The sequence below is a fragment of the Erinaceus europaeus genome, chromosome 2 (genome assembly GCF_950295315.1).
Source record: "Erinaceus europaeus chromosome 2, mEriEur2.1, whole genome shotgun sequence".
Taxonomy (NCBI): Eukaryota; Metazoa; Chordata; class Mammalia; order Eulipotyphla; family Erinaceidae; genus Erinaceus; species Erinaceus europaeus.
In genome coordinates this window covers 32970778-32993955 of record NC_080163.1, presented here as the reverse complement: position 1 = coordinate 32993955, position 23178 = coordinate 32970778, and the positions used below count along the sequence as shown (strand labels likewise).

The 23178-nt window shown below is 38.0% G+C and overlaps 1 protein-coding gene across 1 annotated transcript in view; it reads right to left on the bottom strand.

Moving 5' to 3' along the window:
• ADAMTS19 (ADAM metallopeptidase with thrombospondin type 1 motif 19) overlaps positions 1 to 23178 on the bottom strand; it is a 224764-nt gene that overhangs the window by 12882 nt on the left and 188704 nt on the right. The window contains exons 20-21 of the mRNA XM_007528006.2: positions 18417 to 18621; positions 17117 to 17269 (exon numbers count right to left, since the gene is read on the bottom strand). Of these exons, the coding sequence (XP_007528068.2) occupies positions 17117 to 17269; positions 18417 to 18621 (358 nt within the window). The remainder of the gene's footprint in view (positions 1 to 17116; positions 17270 to 18416; positions 18622 to 23178) is intronic.

Below are 23178 nucleotides of genomic sequence, written 5' to 3'. Positions count from 1 at the left end.
TTTTCGTTACCTCCACGTGGCCCAACCCGTTTCTCTAGCACCCAACTCTGAGGTGCCAGCGCAAATAAAGATTTATGTTCCCTCTTCGCTCCAGACCTCCTCTCTCTCTTCTCCGTGGTCCATACAACAACAGTGAACCAGCTGTCTGACAAGGTCCGAGCATAGGGGGGGCCTCTGCAAGGCGAGAGGCCCTGGACTGAACTGAAACTACTCTGCCTTTTTGTTTCATTACTCATATTGTTAGCATTGGGAATTATTGACTATTTTATAGGACTTATTGGTTATTTCCAAATGACACCCGAGGAAAAAGAAAGTAGCATAGGGAAATTCTGTTTAGCAACAAACAAACAAACAAACAAAAAGTGAACCGTTAAAGACCCCCGGACTAAAGAGGTCCAAAACCTAACAGTTGGCCAATTATCAGATAAGCTGACTTTGAAAGAATTACTTACCCTGCTTATCACCCCAGTACCTACACCCCAGGCAGTAAAGGTCAGGGGAAATACAAAGAGCACTGGGTTCTTCCCATGACACAAGGGCCTCCTTGGGTAGCATATAGAATAGGTGGTAGACTGTGGTTTCCCCCAAAGTATAAGGGCCCTTACCAATTGCGCCCACCTAATGATACCCCTCTTCCATTTACAGGCATCTGTGATGAATACCGTGGCCATGTGGTTAAACATTGAGGGCAAATGGACTGAGGTTAATAAGTTGCCATTTATGAATAGACTAGTAAGGCCCTGTCCCCCTTGGTGTTTGCTTTCCCGAGAACAGAAAATTGCTACCATTAGGCAGGTTAATAAATACTATGAAAAGCAAGGATGTGACATCTATTGCTTATGTGAAACAAAAGAGTTCATAAATAGACAGAGACATTAATCAGATGCTATAAACAAGATAATTTGCTTTGTAGAAACTGACCTTTTAGAAACAATAAATGCTTTACAAAAAACATCATGATATTCCAAGAAGCTTGCTCAAGAAATATAGGTTATAATTAATATATAGATCAATAGGTAGCAACAAGAGTTTATATTATTAAATGCTAAAACAAAAGGCTGTAATATAGAGAATCAGGAAAGGTACAGTAATACAGGAAGTGGTTAATGATAAGAATCGAAATAGAAATTTATGAAGCCTTACTTTGTAGACTGTAAAAAGGTTTTTGTTTAAAGAAATGAATTTTATGGTAAACAGTTGTGCAAAGAATTCTGCGAAAATAATTAACTTATATGGGTGAAAAACATAAAAATAAAGCTCTGCAGAGAGAAAGCAGAGATGCCTCTCTCCTGCTCTTAAAGCTGTAGACGTGTCTCTCACCTCATTTGCGTCGACTCTCCTCCTCCTTCAGGGACTTACTAGGTTACTAGACCTGCCAAGGCTGGCCCCCCGACATAATAGTGATTTGATTATAAAACAAAATGCTGTCCAGGTCAAATCTAATAATTCTTTTTTGTTGTTGTTGTTATTGGATGAAAAGAGAGAAACTGAGAGATAAGGAGGAGATAGAGAGGAAGAGAGACAGAGAGACACCTGCAGACCTGCTTCACCGCCTATGAAGCTACTCCCCTGCAGGTGGGGAGCCAGGGTCTCCAACCAGGATGGTTCGGTTGGTCTTTGCGCTTTGCGCCACATGCACTTAATCCGCTGCATTACCACCCGACTCCCAAGCCTAACAATTCTATGTTAAAAATGGACCAGAGCCTTCTGTGATGACCATGTTAGAGAAATGTGTGTAGTATTTTGTTTCATTTGAATATATTTTTCATTTAAACTAGCAAAAGTGAATTATATAGCTACCAGTACCTTTATACTACTTGAACTGGACCAAGTATTTTCTAATTTATAGAAAAGTCTTGGGGGGCAGGGCAATGGAGCACCCAGTTGAGCCGTTGAGCACAAGGACCAGGTTGAAGCCCCTCCCACCAGACCTGCAGGGGGATATAAGTCTGTAGGTGTCTATTTTCTCTCTCTCTCTCTCTCTCTCTCTCTATATATATATATATATATATATATATATATATATTTATTTATTTATTTTCGCCTCCAGGGTTGTCACTGGTTTTGAGTGCCGGCACTATGAATCCACTGCTCCTGGAGGCTATTTTTTCTCTTTTGTTGCCCTTGTTGTTCTATCGTTGTTGTTATTATTGTTGATGTTGCTGGATAGGACAGCGAGAATGGAGAGAGATGGGGAAGACAGAGAGGAGGAAAGACACCTGCAGACCTGCTTCACTGCTTGTGAAGCAATCCCCCTGCAAGGGGGGAGCTGGGGGCTCCAACCAGCATCCTTAGGCCGGTTATTATGCTTTGTGCCATATACGCTTAACATGCTGCGCCACAGCCCAGCCGGCTTTTCTCCCTTTCTATCCCCCCCTCCCTTCTCAAATAAAATAGAAAGAAAGAAAGAAAGAAAGAAAGAAAGAAAGAAAGAAAGAAAGAAAGAAAGAAAGAAAGAAAGAAAGAAAAAAGATAGCTGCTCGTAGTGCTGTAATAACCCTGGTGGGAAAAAAAAAAGGGAAAGAAAGAAAGATGGGCTGTTAGTATTCTTTTCTTCCATCCACTGCTTACCTCCTAGATTAGATAGTTGCAAAGATCTTTTACCTCCTTTGTAAGATTCACTCCAAGGTATTTTATTTCTCTGGATTTGATTGTAAGTGGGAATGCTTCTTTCCTTTCCCTTTCTTCTGTCTCATCCTTTGTGTATAAAAATATCACAAGTTTGTGTGTACTGAGTTTGTATCCTGCAACTTTACTGAATTTATTCATGTTTTCCAATAAGTTTTTGGCAATTTTTTTTGGATTATCTACACACTATCATGCTGCAATATTACATTGAAATCCACCTCATACCTGTGAGAATGACCTACACTAACAAAATGGACAATGACAAATGTGGTGGTGATATAAAGTTAAATGAATGTTACACAGTTGATGGGAGTGCAAACTGGTCAGAGAGGTAAGAGATCAGAACACAAATACAGTACATAATTAACATACATTTTTTCACTTACTTGATAAAAAATATGCAGTCATTTATTTCAGCATCACTACATGTGATGTGATGTGATGTGATGTGATGTGATGTGATGTGATGTTAGGTCACTGGTACGTGAAAAGAGTAGAGGAGTTAAGATTTTGTTAACAGCAAGAAGGCAAGACAATAAGTGATTTTGGAAAAAAAAGTAGTAAGTCAATAATTACAAAAATTTCTGTAACTTATTGGGGATGCCATTATTTTTAAAAGTAAGCACTTAAACTGGTCCTTGATAGTAAATAGAAGAAACACAAAGACATGAAGGTTGTATACATTAGGCATACTTTAGAGGAGATGAGTTAATGAAAATGATGAGACAATTTTAAATGACATCAATAATAAATTCAGAATAAGAATGATTAGAATACCAGACTAAGTTTTAGTCACTGACAGTACAGATAATAGTAGTTCTATGGAAATAACAGATTGTAGTATTAAATGAGAGAGTTGTTCCTGTGAATGGATGGATCTGAAAGAGAAGTCTGAGGATAAAAAGTTTTAATTGCTATTTTTAAAATTTATTTATTTTCCTTTTTGTTGTCCTTGTTGTTTTACTGTTGTAGTTATCATTGTTGTTGTTATTGTTGTCGTCATTGTTAAATAGGACAGAGAGAAATGGAGAGAGGAAGTGAAGACAGAGAGGAGGAAAGACACTTGCAGACCTGCTTCACCGCCTGTGAAGAGACTCCCCTGCAAGTGGGCAGCTGGTGGCTCAAACCGGGATCCTTACTCTGGTCTTTGTGCTTTGTGCCACCTGCGCTTAACCTGCTGCACTACCGCCAGACTCCCTGTTAGATGCTATTAACTGGGAAAAAGGGAATGCAATATTTATATGGAAGTAAAGAGTAACTCAAGAAAAATCCTACTTTTGTGTACATGAGAAGTTCCAAGGGTATCTTCTAACCTGGTTAGCAGAGAAGATGATACAGACATTTCTTAATCAAAAGGAAATTGGATGTGGAATATAGTTTGCAGATGAATAAAATAATAAAACCCTGTGGCTACAGACAGACTATGACCCACATAGTCAACGACTGCCACCTCTCCAGATTCAAAGGAGGTCTCGAAACTTTACATCAGACTCAACCTGACGCTGTTGACTGGCTACGGAAGAAGGGCAAACGCTAGAAGAAGATAAAACAAATGTTGCCTCTAACATACAAATTTTGAAGAACTGTTGAAATACCAGTAGCTCAATCAGAGCAACTGACACTTTTGCTTCAGAGGTGTGATTCCACACCCATTTGGATGTATGTTATCATACCAGCCAAAGTACTAACATCCCTCCATCAAAGTCTATTAGACCTTCATCACCCTTAAAATCTTCTATCCAGGGGCAGGGCGGTAGCACAATGGTTAAGCACACATGGTGTGAAGCTCAAGGACCTGCATAAGGATCTTAGTTTGAGCCCCCGGGTCCCCACCGTCAGGGGGTTGCTTCACAAGTGGTGAAGCAGGTCTGCAGGTGTCTATCTTTCTCTCCCTCTATGTCTTCCCCTCCTCTCTCAGTTTCCCCCTTTCCTATCTAACAACAACAACAACAGCAATGACAACAACTATAACAACAATAAGGGCAACAAAAATGGGAAAAAATGGCTTCCCGAAGCAGTGGATTCATAGTGCAGGCACTTAGTCCCAGAGATAACCCTGGAGGCAAAAACAACAACAACAACAACAACAACAACTATCCTGAATCCCCTTTTGGTGACTTCGGTTCTACCATCATAGTTTAAGACCTTGGTTTCATTTAATTTTGTCCCCTTGTTTTCTTTCTTTATATCACACACGCGTACTATTAAATGCTGGAGTTCCACAGAGTTGCGCTATTTCCTCATGCACTATGCCTTCTCCTCAGCCACATGCAAAACTCTAAAATGGAGATACCATGTAGATATTGATGACTTTAAAAGATACATTTCTTTGCCAGTCTTCTTTCCTGATCTACCCAGTAGACACCAGCACTCTTCTGCAGTCTCATAAAATTTGATCCAAGTAGAATTTTTAATCTTTCAACTCCAACTGATCTGCTTGTAGATTTTCTTATATCACAAAATCAACATTTATACAAAGTGTTCAGATAAAATACAAACTTGTATCCAGTAATCTTTTTTATAGCTAAATAGCTCCTAACTATTGCAATTACTTTTGCAATTAACGTGGGTATATGTATGGATTGATTTGAATCTCTTCAAATAAATTCCTAAATGTGGAGTAGTTTGGTGCTTGCACCACTCCCTTTCTCTCTCTCTCTTTTCTTATTGAAAGATATATGTTTTTTAAAATTTTATTTATAAAGTAGACATAAAGACAAGGCCATAGGATGAGAGGGGTACAATTCCACACAATTCCCACTACCAGAACTCCGTATTCCATCCCCTCCCTTGATAGAGACAGAAATAGGAAGTGGGAGGAGAGATAATGATCCCTGCAGCCTTGCTCCAGCAATTGTGAGGCAGGGTGTTGTATGCTTTACATTGGGTTCTAGTTCTCCCCCACCGAGAGAATTAGATCAGTCCAGTTAGTTTCGCGGGCCTGCTTGGCCCCGCCCCAAAGGAACCCCGCCAGAGTTCCTGAGTTCCTGAGTTCCAGAGTAAGAGAGAGTGCTTGCGCCGCCACAAAGAGACAGCAGAGTTCTGTTTGGTGATTAGTTTGTCTTAGTTTATGAATTGTTGTTCCTGAATAAAGAAATACAGCTTCCCGCCCGTGAAGCTAGCCAGGCCAGCTAGAGCCGCCTAATTTTAACAACAGCAGGGGACTTGTACCCAGATCTTCACACAGCTAAAGTATACACTGCACTGAGTGTGCTGGCCCTGGCTTTATCTTTTTCATAACTATTAATTTATGTTGTATACAGATATGTAACATCTTTATCACCCTTAAAATCTATCCAGGGGGCCAGGCAGTAGCACAGCGGTTAAGCACACATGGTGTGAAGTGCAAGGACCCGCGTAAGGATCCCAGTTTGATCCCTCAGGGGGGCCGCTTCTTCATCCACTTACTTATCTATTAACATTTATTGTTTTCATATTATGCCTATCATAATATGGCAGTGAACATAGGGCTGCATATATATTTTTTTGACTTGTGTTTATATTTAAATATATGCCAAGACAGAAAATAGCTGGCACAAAATGTATTTCTATTCTTAATTTTTGAGCAGTATTTATCCTGCTTTCTAAAGAGGTTGTACCAATTTATACCCCCCTAGTATAGTATATTATACAATGCTTTCCTTTTTAATAAATTATTACTTTTTTAAAAATATTTTTATTATCTTTATTAGATAGAGACAGCCAGAAATCAAGAGGGAGAGAGGGTGGTAAAGAGGGAGAGAGACAGAGAGACACCTACAGCACAGCTTCACCATTTGCAAAGCTTTCCCACTGCAGGTGGGGACAAGAGGCTAGAACCCAGGTTCTTAATACACTGTGACATGTGCGTTCAACCAAGTACACCACCACCCAAACCCTTAATAAATTATTTCCAACAGGCATTTCCCCTTTCTTTCTTTCTTTCTTTCTTTCTTTCTTTCTTTCTTTCTTTCTTTCCTATTCCTGGTGACCATTCATTTCCCTTTTTAATTTTATTTATTTTTTATTTATTGGGGAATTAATATTTTACAGTTGACAGCAAATACAACAGTTTGTACACGCATAACATTTCCCAGTTTTCTACATAACAATATAATCCCCACTAGGTCCTCTGTCATCATGTTCCAGGACCTGAACCTACCCCCCCAGCCACACCAGTCTTTTACTTTCATGAAATACACCAACTCTATTCCAAATTCTGCTCAGTATTTTCTCTTCTGATCTTGTTTGACTTCTGCCTGTGAGTGAAATAATCCCTTATCCTTCTGTTTCTGACTTATTTCACTTATTTCAGGGTTAGGGTTAGGGCTAGGGCTAGGGCTAGGGGTAGGGGTAGGGGTAGGGGTAGGGATAGAGGTAGGGTTAAGGTTAGGGTGCTGAATTCTTTAGGTTTTTCTATGTATACTATCATGTCATCTGTAAATAGGGAGAGATTGACTTCTCCTCCAATCTGTATCCCTTTAATTCCTTGCTCCTGCCTGATTGCTATGGCAAGAACTTCCAACACTATGTTGAATAGTAATGGTGATAGTGGGAAGCCATGTCTAGTACCTGATCTTAGGGGAAATGCTTCCAGTTTTACACCATTGAGTAAGATGTTGCCTGTAGGTTTGCTACATATAGACTCCACTATCTTCATGTATTTTCCACCTATTCCCATTTTTGTAGCATTTTTGTCGTAGATGAATGTTGGATTTTGTCAAAGGCTCTCTCTGCATCTATTGATATAACCGTGTGGCTTTTGGTCTCAAATTTATTGATGTGGTGGATTATGGTGATTGATTTACATATATTAAACCAACCTTGCATCACTCAGATAAACCCCACCTGGTCATGATGAAAAATCTTTAAATATACTGCTTTATCTGGTTGGCTAGAATTATTTTCAATATTTTAGCATCTATGCTTATCAGAGATATTGGTCTGTTGTTGACTTTTTTTGTTGTATTCCTGTCTGCTTTTGCTATCAAAGTGATGTTGGGTTCATAGAAAATGGAATGGAATACTCCTGTGTCTTCAATCTTTTGGAAGAGTTTTAAAAGTAGAGATATTCACTCTTCCTTGGAAATTTTGTAGAATTAATTTGTAAAACCATCTGGTCTAGGACTATTATTCTTGGGAAGGTTTTTGATAACCATTTCAATTTTGTTGGCTATGATTGGCCTGTTTATATTTTCTAGTACCTCTTTATTTAATTTTGGAAGTTTGTAGGTATCTATGAACTTGTTATTTCTTCCAGATTCTCTAGCTTGGTGGCATATAGTGTTTCATAGAAGCCTAGCATATTATGCTGGATTTCTGTGGTGTCTGTTGTGATATCGACTCTTTCACTTACAGTCTGGCTTATTTGAGTCTTCTCCATTTTTTGTTTGGTGAGTCTGGCTAAAGATTTGTTAATTTGTTTACTCTTTTAAAGAACCAACTTTTATTTTCATTGATCTTTTGTATAGTTTTATTTTCAGTGCTATTTATTTCTGCCCTAATTTTAATTATTTCAGTCCTTCTGGTTGCTTTAGCATTCCTTTGTTCTTTTTCTTCTAGGTTTTTAAGATGTGCAATCAGGTTGTTTATTTGAACTTTTTCTTGTTTCTTAATGTGTGCTTGTATGGTTATGAACTTCCCTCTCAGTACTGTCTTAGCTGTGTCCCAAATATTTTGATGGCTCATGTCTTCATTTTCATTGAACTTTTGAAACATTTTGACTTTTTCCTTAATTTCCTTTTTGATACAGTAGTTGTTAAGCAGTGTACTATTGAGTTTCCACCTTTTGGGACTTTCACTAAGTATTTGTTTATTGTTAAGTATTAATTTAATTTCACTGTGGTCTGAGAAGATGCTTGGGATGATTTCATTGCTCTTGAATTTGCTGAAGCTGTCTTTGTGGCCTATCATATGGTCTATCCTTGAGAATGACCCATGTGAACTTGCATAAAATGTGTATTCCAGTTTCTTGGGATGAGTGACTCTGAAAATGTCCACTACTTCTAGTTTCTCTATCTCTTCATTTAGTTCCCTTGTTTCTTATTGATTTTAACCTCATTCTTCTGTGCTTCTAACTTTGGTGTGCTTTTAGTGGGCTTCTGTCCAGGTTCATTTCTGTAATGTTTTAACCATTATATATATAGTGTGTTATGAGGTCCCTCTCTCAATATTTTTCAATCTACTGCTCACTCTTGTCTGGATTAACTTGTGTCTTAGTAAGGTATTTAAAGAGTTCACATCTGTGGAAATTAACAATTGTTTCATTATTATTGCAATCCCTGGGTTGAAACACAATGGCTGTTAAAGCCTCTTTTGTTCTTTTTCTTCCCTGTAGGCTATGGGAGCCTGAGGGCTTTTTAACTCTAAGTAGGCTTTTTAGCTTAATCACTCACTCCTGACCAAGGGGTAAATCAAGGTGGGGGAGAGATAGCACAGTGGTTATACAAAGAGACTCCCACACCCCGAGGATCCAAAGCCCCAGGCTTAATTCAGCTGCTCTGTGCTGGCAGTACTACTTGGCCCTATGAGTTTCCAAAGAAACCCTGTTAATATTCTGTGGGTTCTGTGGTAATTATTCACCATGTCTCATAATTCATCAGGTGAACAATGTGGAAAGGCTCTCACTATACAGCCCTACCTATAGTCCATGGGGGTGTAGATCTTCTCCTGAATTTTCTGGCCAGTTCTCTACTCCCACCCCCACCCCCACCCCCAATGTCAGTACAGGGCCTCCTGGCTACTGCTCCAGCCTCAGAGGGGAAATAGCAAAGGAAACTCACAGTTGCATTTGGCGATCCTTAGGGGAGTACTGTCATCCCCATAGTAGTCTTTTTATTGGTAAGACATACTGGAGGTGGCACCACAACTGGTAAACTGCCAGACTGTTACCAGCCAATTGGGAATACATAAGGGCTTTAGTCCCAGGAATCTCTTATTAGGCTCCTCTCTGTCCATGAGCCACATGTGTTTGCACTCACTGGTGATTTGGTAGGTTCCCAAAGTAGTTCTAGTCCTGTCTTGTGGTCCCAGATGATCTTCTTTGATATTCCTAGTTGACTGGGGAGAGGAGAGGAGAAGAGAGAATTGCAGCTACTGCTACTCTGTCTTTTTTTTTTCTCTCCCTTTTTCCCCAGAGCAATTGCTCAGTTGTGGCTTATGGTGGTGCCTGAGACCTTTTCTACTAGAGTTGAATGATTTTCATATAACTTCTTCATTAAATGTATATCTCTTCTCTTGCACATGAATTATTTATAGAATTTGATATCAACTAGTTTTTTTCTATATATATGCATTATTTTATATTGCCAGATTTACTAAGGCATTCTTCAGCTCAGTTATTATATTTTCAACTCCATAATTTATCTTTTGAGGCTCTTTGGTTCAGTTTTCTTTTACTCACTGTGTTATTTCCAAGCTTTCTGCATTATTTTCTGGGTTTTCTTTTAGTAGTCTATTGGGTTTCTTCATGGTAGCTCTTACTATTATGAATTCTCTTATCAATAAGTTATGATCACCTGTGACATTGGTTTTGAAGAATTATCATTTTATATTTGTGTTATTGTGTTCATGTGATAGTCTATGGTGTCTTGTGTTAGCAAATTTGAAGCAGAAAAAACTTTTATATTTAGATGCAGCTTTACTATTGCTCCTGACAGTTAATATGGCTGATAACTAGAGGACTTAATTTTATTTTCCAGTAGGTGGCATTGTAGTACAAAATTTTGTTTTCCTTTGAACCCTCTGGTTGTATTTGAGAGGTACACTTTCTCTCTCCATTGCTTCTGCCAAAGGAATCATTGGTGTTCTGGTAGACAATTGATGCTTCAGTGTTGCCAGTGTCTTGTGGATGCAGTTGTGTCCTAGGCCATAGGTGTCACTACAGCAGCATAGTGAGGGAGAGTTTTGGACTCACAGAAAGAGCTCTGCTACTGTTTGGTTCTCTGTAAGAGCCACTGTGGGCAGTGAGCCTGGGTTGTGTGAATATATTGCTATGTGGTTTCCCCATCACTTTTGATTCCACTATTGTTGGGAGTATCAAAGTGATGGGTCGCTTCAAAGTCAAGGTGAGCTAAGGTCAAGGTTCCCACCTCTGTCACTGCTACTTGGTTTGCTGGACTATGGGCATAGGCACTGCCCTGCTGTCGACCCATTTCTGCTTCTTTGTATTTCAAACCACCTGCCTCTATATTTCTAGGTACATGTTTGGTTCTCTATCTTCTAGTGTATTGATCAGAGGGACTCTTGTTGACTTAAGAATATCCTACATTTTACTTAGGGATATTTAAGATGGGATGGCTTCTTGGCCTTTTGGCTAAGATTAAATGTAAGGATATGTAGAGTAGAACAAAACAAAGCACTTACACCCATTTCTGGTAAATCTGGATAGAGGTACAGATTTATTACAGGGTAATTGTCTGTCTTTTCAGATTTGCTTCAAGTATGATAGTCATGCATTAGTCATAAAATCTTGCACTACTATAAATTAATACTAACGCAGTGGTACTTATAGATCTGGCATACTTTGAAATTCTATAGAGAAAATTTAGAATGCAAACTGCTCAGAAAAAGAATCACTGATTTCCCAGTAGTGATTTCAGGGTTCTAGGACAGTGAAATACATTAGACAGAATTTGATAATGTTTAGAGTATATGTAGTAAAAATAATAGAAATAATCCAGGTGTATACAGATTCATCATAGGTACAATAAACCCAGCATTTGATTCTTAATTTCCAATTAAAGGTACTAAACTATTTTCAGAGAAAAATGCAAAAAATTATGGTAATGTACTAACATTTCAAGAATTATCTCAGAATATATTTCTTATAGACTTAACTATAGTTTTTGAAGTTAGAAAGCATTCATTTAGTCTAATCCGTTTCATTACTACCCACTGCAAGGACTTGCCTTTGCTTTTAGTTTCCTTTCCTATTAAATTCTTCCCTTATCCAACTTAATATAATTGTTTTCTTACATCAGGGTAAGTAAAAATAACCTATTATACTCCAAGTTTTGTATTTACCACATCAAAAAAAATTTTAATTCAGCATTGTATTCTCAAATCAGCTGAAATGATTGATTTATTGTACTTTTAACATTATTTTGAACTCATACTCTTCTTGAAAATTCTATTCATCAAATCTAAAATAAAGTACTAATTTCCACCAAATTACAAAAAAAACTAAATTAAATTGTAATTGCAGAGTATGAAATGAGTTTAAGAATAAACTAAGAATAATTACATACAAATCCAACATACTTGTCACCAGACTTCACTTGTAAAATTCACTTGTACAAAATATTTGTTAGTGAATGATCAAATTTTGTGTAACAGATAAACAGTGATTTTTTTTCTATTTGCTCAATTGTATTGATCTCCAATAATAAAAACATGAAGTTGTAGAAGTTCAAGTAAAATCAGAAAGGTCAAATTCAGGCAGAAAGCTCAGTATTTCATTAAATATAAGGGGCTATTTTCTTTCTCATCAGTGTTCTATCCTCAAGGCAATTTAAGTAAATGATTATATAATTATGAAACATATGGGTCATATTTTACTCTATAAGGAAAGGGCCTATCTATATCCCTGGCATACAAAACATGGTATATAATAGTTTACTTGTGTAATTAAACTAAGCCAGAGCAAAGTAACCAAGCTGTGTCCTATTTTTGTCAATTCTTTAGTCTCAGTAAAATAAACATGAGCAGTGTTTAATAAAGGCTGCATTAAATCCACTGTGAAATCAGAGGAGACACATTTATGACAGGAAAGTTTTCTCAAGTATACCTGGAATTCTATTCTCCATTTCTTAAACTGAATTTACTTTTTTTCTGTCATTTGCCGTAAACAAAAATGCTAGAAATCACCTAGGTAGATTCAAATGCAGTAAACACAGTTCAAACATAAATTCTACTCTTAGTAAATCTCCATTTGCCCTGTATTTTCTGGCTGAATAATAGTCAATTACATTTAGATCTTTAGAGAAATTGAAAGTGTGGTTTTCTTTTCTTTTTTTTTTTTTTCTTTTGCCTCTAGGATTATTGCTGGGGCTTGGTGCCTGCACTATGAATCCACTGCTCCTGAACACCACTTATCCCATTTTCTTGCCCTTGTTGTTGCACTTGTTGTAGTTGTTATTGTTGTCAGAGCTATTGTTGTTATTGACAGAGAGAAATCGAGAAAGGAGGGGAAGACAAAGAGGAGGAGAAACCTGCAGACCTGCTTCACCACTTGTGAAGGGATCCCCTGCAGGTGGGGAGCTGGGGGCTCCAACTGGGATCCTTATGCTGGTCCTTGCACTTTGTGCCATGTGCTCTTAACCCGCTGCACTACCGCTTAGCTCCCAAAAGTGTGTTTTTCATTTAATTTTTCTCCGAGGGGTTAGTTTATAATATCAAGAAAGAAGTAGGCTTCCAGAGTTAGAATTTATGGAATGACCATTGAATGACCATATTTTTATTATGGTCATGTCATGGGTTAATTTTAAGTTTACATACATTTATCAGTTGTTTACAAATATTAGTAGCATTTGAATGAATATGATAATGTGATGGAGCTCAGAGGGGCTTAGAAAATGCTTTCACAATTGCACACATCATGTTATGACTCTTGTTTCAGGGACACAAAGATAAGTCTAAGAGATGTGTTTCATCTGGCCAGGAGGAATTTAATCACTGAAACAACCATCATAGCATTCTTCTTCTTCTTTTTTTTTTCCTCCTATAATTATTTTGGGATGCTCTTGAGTCTAACATGAAAGTGATCTCTTAGGAGTAAAAAGAAAGGATGAAATCAATAAAGTTCACTTGGAGCCTCTGGCTTTAATTTGTGCATAGTGGTTGCATGTTATGCTGAGATGAAATGGCTGCTACGTAGAAGAGTAGACATATGAGCATTTAAAAAGAAAAAGAAAACAGTTTCAGCATATTGCCTTTCCTAAACAGTCAAAGAAGTTAACTAACAATTGGTAAAAAGTAATGAAAGAGGGGGCCAGTGGTGGTGAACCTGGCTGAGCACACATGTTATAATGCACAAGGATCTGAATTGAGCCCCCCTTCTCCACCTGCAGGGTGAAAACTTCAGGAGTGGTGAAGCCGTGCTGTAGGTGTCTCTCTCTCTCCCTCTTTATCACCCCCTTCCCTCTCAATTTCTGGCTGTATCTGTCCAATAAATAAAAAGATAAAAAAAATTAAAAAGACTAAAAATAAAATAAATTAAATATAAGTAATGAAATAAAGATCATTACTTCCTGAAACTGTCTATGTCATAATCACAAAGACTGTGTTCTGCAATAAAGCAGCAAAATAAAATCACTTCAAAACAACTCAATCAAGGGGCCAGGCGCTGGCACACCTGGTTGAGCGCATATGGTACAACGTCAAAAGGACCCAGGTTCAAGCCCATGGTCCCTACCTGCAGAGGGAAAACTTTACAAGTGGTGAGGCAGGTCTGCAGGTATCTCTCTATCTCTCTCCCTCTCTATATCCTCCTCCCCTCTCAGTTTCTATCTATCCAATAATAAATAAATATATATATATTTAAATAAAAAATTCAATCAAATGTGTTTAAAAACTGCAAATGTATAATTGTGGTAATATTAACTTATTTTGTGATTATTCTCATAGTGAAGATGTTCTATTTGCAATTAGTCAAAATCTCAAATTTTTTTGTATTTTTTTACATTCCATCAGAGAGTAACTTTATAGCTTAAATTCAAAACTAAACATTTATTGCTTAATTACTTGCTTTGTGTGAGAGATCTGTATGAATCTGTATTATATCTAATAAAATGATTCTTTTATCACATACATTATAGATGATATTGAAAAAACATACTTTCAGACTAAGCACTGTCAGAAAATGTCACTTCAGAATGTGCCAAATTGACATATTGATTATATTAAACTAAAATTTCTTCAGGGACAGTTGAAACAGGTATTTTCTGACCTCTTCTTTCTTACTAGAAGCAGGAAATAAATCTACCTCATGACAAGTACTTTTTTTTGTAGCAGGAGGAGGAGAGACATCTTAATATCAGGCAACGGGTTCTGGGTACACCTGGCTATTTTTTGCCACCAGGGTTATTGCTGGGGCTACAGGATGAATCCACTGCTTCCAGGGTCCTTTTTTTTTCCGCTTAATTTTTTCTTTCAATTTGATTTGAGAAGGAAGTAGGTGACCTCTGCAGGTGGGGAATAGGAACTTATATCTGGGTTCTTGTGCCTGGTGACATGTACACTCAACCAGATACGCCACCTACCGAACCCCAAGATAAACCTTTTAGTTACTTACTCGTGTTCAAAACTAGAGATTTTTTTCTAAAAAAAAAATATGCAAACAATATTTCTCTGCTTATTTGTCCACATTTGATACTCATATCATCTTTATAAAATAAAAATGGTCTTTTATTTCCAGTAAGCTGTTTCAGACCATGTAAGCAGAGGAATATTTCCCTTCACAAATTTGACATAGTTGATTTGTTCCTAGAACTGTTTCCTTTGAGAGACCTCCCTAGGATTTTTGACAAAAACCAATTAAAAAGGTAAGAATTCTAGTCTTATTAGTCTTTCAGAGGCCTGCAGTCTAGTCAGAAAAAGAATGATGAGAACTGGGACCGTCAAAATACTGGGCCACTCAAAAAAGTCATGACCCGTGTTTGCACAGAAAATTCTGTAGTGGCTTTTTCGCCAATCTAGTAGCTCACCTGGATAAGCATGCCTCTTTGCCATGCATGCTACCTAGGTTCAAATAGCTACAAATAGTTGTTCTACTGATGTGCAACCACCCACCCCCAAATTTCTTAATTCAAAAAATACAAAATATATTTTTTAATAGCATAAGTGATAGACCCCCTCTTCCCTCCAACTAGTACTGTCTCTATTTGCTATCCTGTTTTCTGTGATTAAGTAAATATATATGTACATATAGACATAGATATCGATATATATGCAATAAAGGAGTCTAAATTATACTCTTTTGATTCCCAAATCAATGTCTTTCTCTTAGAATTAGAGACACATAATCCTAAGAACATGAAAAAAAAATGTAGTTAGTTTAAAATCTTCTTTCTCCTAAAGTTGTTCCTTCTGCACTGTCAAGTTTTTTTCAGAAGACTTGGCAGTGTTCCGGGAGGTGGTGCAGTGGATAAAGTATCGGACTCTCAAGCATGAGGTCCTGAGTTCAATCCCCGGCGCACATGTACCAGAGTGATGTCTGACTCTTTCTCTCTCCTATGTTTCTCATTAATAAATAAATAAAATCTTTAAAAAAAAAAGACTTGGCAATTGAAAATTGCAATTGAGGGGGCGGGCAATAGCGAAGCAGGTTACACACACATGGCGCAAAGCACAAGGACTGGCTTAAAGATCCGCGTTCCAGCCCTGGGCTCCCCACCTGCAGGGGGGTCGCTTCACAAGCGGTGAAGCAGGTCTGCCGGTATCTATCTTTCTTTTACCCTTTCTGTCTTCCCCTCTTCTCTTGATTTCTCTCTGTCCTATCCAACAACGATGACAACAATCATAACTATAAGGGCAACAAAAAGGAAAAAAAAGGATTTGTGTTGCAGGTACTGAGCCTGGCGATAACTCTGGAGGTAAAAAAAAAAAAAGGCGGGGTGGTTGGGTGTCAGGCAGTAGTGCAGTTGGTTAAGCTCAGGTGGCGAAAAACGCCAAGGACCAACACAAGTATCCTGGTTTGAGCCTCCGGCTCCCCACCTGCAGGGGAATCACTTCACAGGCAGTGAAGCAGGTCTGTAGGTGTCTATCTTTCTCTCCCCCTCTGTCTTGCCCTCCTCTCTCCATTTCTCTCTATCTTATCTAGCAACGATGACAACAATAATAATAACTACAACAACAAAACAAGGGCAACAAAAGGGAATAAATAAATAAAATAAACATTAAAAAAAAGAGAAAATTGTAATTGGGTTAAATAGTTCCTAATTGTCTAGTTGGGATTGATTTACATTACAAATGCATCCTTTAGAGAGTCCCAATGTGAACTTTACTATAAGTCTTGGGAAGAGTACATTTTAATAAGATGTCAGATATGACTTTAACTTTTATTCAAACTTTTCTTATCGAAGGCATAAATAATCATAAAGGAAATGGATTTATATGTTCTAATAAAGGATGTTCTGGAAGAAACACTATCATTATACAAAGGTTAGGGTGTGTGACACTCAACAATTTATATCTACTTTTTAAATTGTTTTTATTTTATTTATTTGCCAGAGGCAGAGAGAAATTGAGAGGGAAGGGGGGACAGAGACAAAGAGACACCTGCAGCACTATTTCATCACCCTGTAGGTAAGGACTGGGGACTTGAACCTGGGTCCTTACACAACGTAGCAAATGCTTTCAACCAGATGCCCTACTGTCCACTCCCTGCCCTAATTTACATCTCTATCTTCTATTCTTTGCTAAATTTATATTGTAAGGTTATAGTACAGAACACAGGGAAATGTTGACATTACTGAAATATAATAGTGAGAAGAAACAGAATGATTCTTACTTTGGACCAGTCACCCATTCGCCACACATAGCATTTCGAGTAGTCTTCACAGTCCTCTGCTTCCCTGGGTTGGGTGGAGAGGACACATTTCTTTCTGGGGTTAGTACACCTCACAGTCCGATGGCGCACACCTTTGCCACATTTGACTGAACACTGGAAGATAACAACAGAGAATATAGATAAAGTCAGTGGTTAGGAGATACAGATAGACTCAATTATGTTATGTATTTGTTTTCATTCTCACTCATTAGTTTATCAACCAAATAAGGCCATATAAAGAGAGCATTTGTCTACACATCAGTAACAGTGGAGGATGGGATGCTATTATTTTATTTTTCTCTTACTGGAGGCTAAATGGTAACTGTTGGTACCTGGGTACAATTTCTCATCTCCCCAGGATAGATGTGTGCAAAATACTCTCAGCCCTGGGCTAGGGCTTTTCCCACCATCATCACAAGGATCCCAAAGTCCTTTGCTTTGGTGTAATAAACGCCCCAAACTAGTCCTGATTTTACTTTGTGTTTTCTCTTTGTCCTTGCTGCTTATGTTCCCTGTAGGAGTGAGATCATCCTGTATTTATCCTCCCCTGAGAATATTATTACAAAGAGTAATACAGCGTAGGGATTACTAATGAAAAGTCAATAATATATTATCAGTGTGTAAAATAAAATATTTGATTGGTGCTAATTTTTGCACACAATTAAGAACCTTTCTTATAGATGTAAACATTTTGGAGGGAGAAAAGAAAAATGTTCACAAACACTTTAAAGTCTAAAACAGTAAATTTTTTTATGAAAAATAAATGAGTTTCTTTCCATCAAATTATATCTTGGAAATGATCATTCTAAATAATTGACTGGACTGAATTCTAAAGAATTGACTCAGTTAAAGATAGGTCATATCATAAATGATGCTTGACTGAAGATGGTAATGTAACAGATAAAGTATGCATGTATGCATATTCCGTCAGCCTTTCTTAGATGTAGCTTATATTCTCGTTTGCATTCATGCACTTATTGAAATGCATGAATGTCTTATTGAAAACATAAAAGGCTTCCCTGCTTTACCAGGTAAGCTTCAGCCACTAGATACGGGAGCCACAGATACTGCATAGCCACCAGGCTGTCTCCTCAGTCCACTTTTTTTGTGTTTTTAAAATTACTTCTAATGAGTGATTCTTTTTAGTAGTTACAAAGACTAATGGATAGAATTTAAATTACTGCAGAGAAGCTTTTGCACTTAATAACACATGAGCTTGTACAAATGAAGAGTTGGAAAGGGAGCAGGGTGTGTACTGTACCTCAGACCACACTCCGGCCTCCCACACAGTCATGCAATCCTGGCCCTCGCAGCGCTGGCTAGAGGCAGGCCTGGGCCCAGCACAGTCCCTCTCCCGTGCCCTAGTCAAAGTTCCATTGCTTAGCTGCTGGGTGCAGGCTACTTGTCTGCTCTGCACCCCTTTTCCACAAGTTCGTGAACATGGGGTCCATTCTGTCATCATCCACCTGAAAGTAAAGCAGGAGTCACTGAAACAAGTTCAAAGATACCTGCCTACAGTTACTATTTGTATAGAATTGGGAGACGATCACATAGTGATCCGTACTTTTCTTAAAAAATAATAATAATAACATTATCATTTTCTTAGATGTTCCTGCTTTCTGTTGCTTGGAATTCTCCATACTTCTCAGGGTCTTGCTTGTATTAGAATTCAAAGTATAGAACTGATTCTGCCCATGTTACATTTTTTTGCCTGTTACCATTCACTCATGGTATTTAAGTATTTAATAAATGTAACATTGCTAGTATTCCTGTTCTTTGTGTTTTAAAACTTTGCAATGACCCCATGTGTTGGGTACAACTATAAAAAGAGAGACCAGGGCAAAGGAAAGTTTAATAATGCACCAAAATCACAAAGTCATGCAGTCAGAGCAGCTCATAACATTTTAAGGATTCTTACAAGCAATGTGGTAAAACTCAGCCTTTAAGAATCCCTTTATTCTCACCTCCATTTGGTAGGTGAATATACTTAGTGAAATAAGGTGAAAGACAGTTACCAGATTGTTTCACACATCTGTAGAATATAGATAACTAAAACATGAAAACTTGAAACAGAGAAAATTTAGCCAGTTTTTCAGACTTGTGAAATCTGTGGTGGTTACCAGAGGGAAAAGACACAGAACTTTGGTGGTGGGCGTGATGTGAAATTATACCTCTGAAATCTTATAATTTTGTAAAGAACTTAAAATCATTAACCAAAACAAATATTCCCTTTATTTCGTGTCCAATGCCTTAAACAACATTGTACCTATCACTTACACCCAAGACTTCACCTCCATACAGAGTTACTTAAGTTTCTTTAAGCTACCCACTGTTCATTTGCAGTGTGATTAGATATGGGAGAAGGCTCAGAGGGCTGGATAAAAAGCTTTCTTCCAAACAGTTATCAGGGTGGGGATAGGTATGTCATTTCCATTTTGAATAAACAAGATCCAATAGGCTATTATGTCATATACCTCCCCAAATTTATTTCAGAAAGGTATCAGAGTATCCTATGACAGAAAATGGCATCATTAAATGTTCATTCCTGTCAGTAAAATCATCTTTGCGTTTCCTGTTATTAAGACAGCCTCACAGGGCAAATTAAAATTCCCACTAAACTATCTACACAATCCTGTTTTCAGCACACAGCTGGGCAGTTAGAAGTCTGCGCTTAATTCTGGGCTCTGACTTGCCGTTCACATTCTTATTTATTTATTTAATATTTATTTATTTATTTAGTTGATAGAGACAGCTAGAAATTGAGAGGTGGGGGGGGAGGGAAAGACACAGAGACCTGTTTCACTGCTTGTGAAGCTTCCCACCTGTAGGTGGAGACCTGGGGCTGCAATTTGGTCCTTGCACATTGGACCATGTGCGCTCAACCAAGTGCACCACCACCCAGCGCCCCCCTTCACATTCTTGAAGCAACACTTAGCAGCTGTTGAGTTTCCCTTTTTCATTTGTAAAATGTTTATTATGATACCGTCTGACATATCATAGGTGCTCAGCATATCATATGTACTCTACATATTGAGGTGTACTTATACATGATTGATAGTTATATTTCTCTAGCTTCATCTACTGCATGATTAGAAAATAAACCATATGCTCAGCTTGCTCACTAATTTCACCTCCTGCCTTTCTTATGTAACATCTGCTGTCGAGAGCCACTGAGAGTCAGTTCTATGTCACTTCTGCCTAGAAGGACTTCTCTATCCAACCCAAGGGGATTGTGCTTTCTGCCTGTCATTTGGTTTATATAGCTTGCAAACTGAAGCACTCAAGACTAAATAAATTACTACTACTACTACTAATAATAATAATAATAATAATAACCCCCTTCCCATGATTAATATATAAGATCTTCAAAGCCTATTGTGTTTTATAAAAGCGGTCTCAATTGTTCCAATTTTACAAAGCTCATATATTCCTGTCAGTGATGCAAAGGTTGAATATTTACATATTCCTACCACCTAGCTTTCACAAACATTCTATGATTCTGTTTTTCAAAGAAACATTTTCTTGATAACATTTACACTTTTTTTTTTTTTTTTGCCATCAGACTTATGACTTGGGCTCTGTGCCAGCACTATTAATCCACTACTCCTGGTGGTCATTTTATTTTTCCTTTCTCTTTTATTTGATCAGACAAGGGAAGATAGGGATAGAGAGAGAGAGAGAGAGAGAGAGAGAGAGAGAGAGAGATCTGCAGACCTACTTCACCACTTATGAAGTATTCCCCCTGCAGGTGGCAAGTGGGAGTTAGAACTCAGGTCCTTGTGCATGGTAATGTGTGCACTCACCTACCACCCAGCCTCAACATTTACATTTCTGGATTGCCACTAAAAAGGTTTTATCTTTGCTGAACTTTTAAGCAAGGTGGAGGCCAATCATATTGCTTTGGAATCCCCTGGTGACTTTTCCTAAATGTTGTACATTATTTATCGTCTATCAATAAATTTAGCTTCTGTTCTATGTTCTATGTGAGGGCACTCAGGCAATAAGTATAATTTAAAGACATCCACTATGGAACATAGAAGATGTTACTGAAAAAAATATGTGCTATTTCCTGGAGTTGTCTATTTTAAAGATAAGTTTTAGATATTTTCATGTAGAAATAAACTCCTTTACCCATTACTTATAAAACCCATTCCAAAACAAGTCTGAAAATAGAAAATGTATTCTTTTTTTAATATTTATTTATTTGTTTATTCCCTTTTGTTGCCCTTGTTGTTTTATTGTTGTGGTTATTATTGTTGTTGTCATTGTTGGATAGTACAGAGAGAAATGGAGAGAGGATGGGAAAGACAGAGAGGGGGAGAGAAAGATAGACACCTGCAGACCTGCTTCACCAACTGTGAAGCGACTCCCCTGCAGGTGGGGAGCTGGGGGCTCAAACTAGGATCCTTATGCCAGTCCTTGCGCTTTGCGCCATGTGCGCTTAACCCGCTGTGCTACTGCCCGACTCCCAGAAAATTTATTCTAATGAGAGAAAACACTTTGCATTTCAGAATTCATCTGATTTAAAACGATCCAATTCCCTTAAGAGTCCCTTGAAGGGGACTCGGGCTGTAGCGCAGCGGGTTAAGCGCAGGTGGCGCAAAGCACAAGGACCAGCATAAGGATCCTGGTTCGAACCCCGGCTCCCCACCTGCAGGGGAGTCGATTCACAGGTAGGTGGTGAAGCAGGTCTGCAGGTGTCTATCTTTCTCTCCTCCTCTCTGTCTTCCCTTCCTCTCTCCATTTCTCTCTGTCCTATCCAACAACGACAACAACAATAATAACTACAACAATAAAACAACAAGGGCAACAAAAGGGAATAAATAAATAAAATAAATATTTAAAAGAGTCCCTTGTCACAGCTATTTATTAGTACATCAGTATATTTTATGCTTGGCATACTGGATTCTGTCAAGCCATTAGAGGTTTTTCCAATAAATGTGAATGAGAATAAGAAATCTTAACTAGGGTGGAGAAAAAGGAGGCATGAGAAATAAAGATTATACTATGCCAGCAAAACTTAGAAGATACTATCTAACAAGAGTACTTTTTCTTACCAGCTACAAAAATTTTTATGACTTACTGGCATTTTAGAACTATTCATTTTACCAAACCATCATTTTCTTCTAAGATAGTTGTCAGTGAATGAACAATAACACATGCATTTATACTTTAATCCATCACAGACCAAACTTGCTCTTATATGAACATATTTTATATTTCAAAATGACAAATATACAGTTTCTCAAAACTTTCTTAAGACTTTTGATATATCAGAAAGTTACTGTTATAAAGAAAGGATTGTAAGCTGGATAAGGGCAAGAGACTGACATACTTTAATGATGGCTATTTTGGTCACTACCAGGCCATCCCATCATACAAGGCTCTAGTCAGGGATGCCTGGGATTCCCTCATAGACATTATGGGCCTAGACCTCTAACAGATCCTTCTCTGCATCATTTTTGGTCATCTCCATCAGGAACAGCATCATGGAGCCGCTTGTGGGCCTCTACAGAACCTTGCCCTGAATGTGGAATGGTAGGGACTACCCCATTCTCTGAAGAAAGGCTGGATCAGCATACTATGCCAGTCAAGGAAGACAAAGACAGGTCCTGAAATGAGTGCAACCTAGAATTTTCCTAGCTATGACCATGAAATGTGAGTGCAGATCTACAGGGATGCAGAGGTTACACAGGCTTCTATGCTGACTATGGGCCCCAGAGCAAATGGACTGGGGTTTACAGTTAACAGTATTCATATACTTTCCTCATATTTGGGAGCTACTGTCTTCTTTGATCTAGCTTTATAGTCCTATTCCTGACTCTGACACCATATCCCCTTTACAATATCTTTAGCCCACATACATGTTAGCTGTCAGGCTCAGGAAAAATTAGTAAAGCCATGGGGCCCTTGGAATATACCTAAAATAGACTTCCTAACTTTTTCCAAAAGGGAGACCCAAATCTCACCTATTACATTGTTACCTTTAGGTGCCTGATTACTAAACAGTTTGTTCTGCTTTA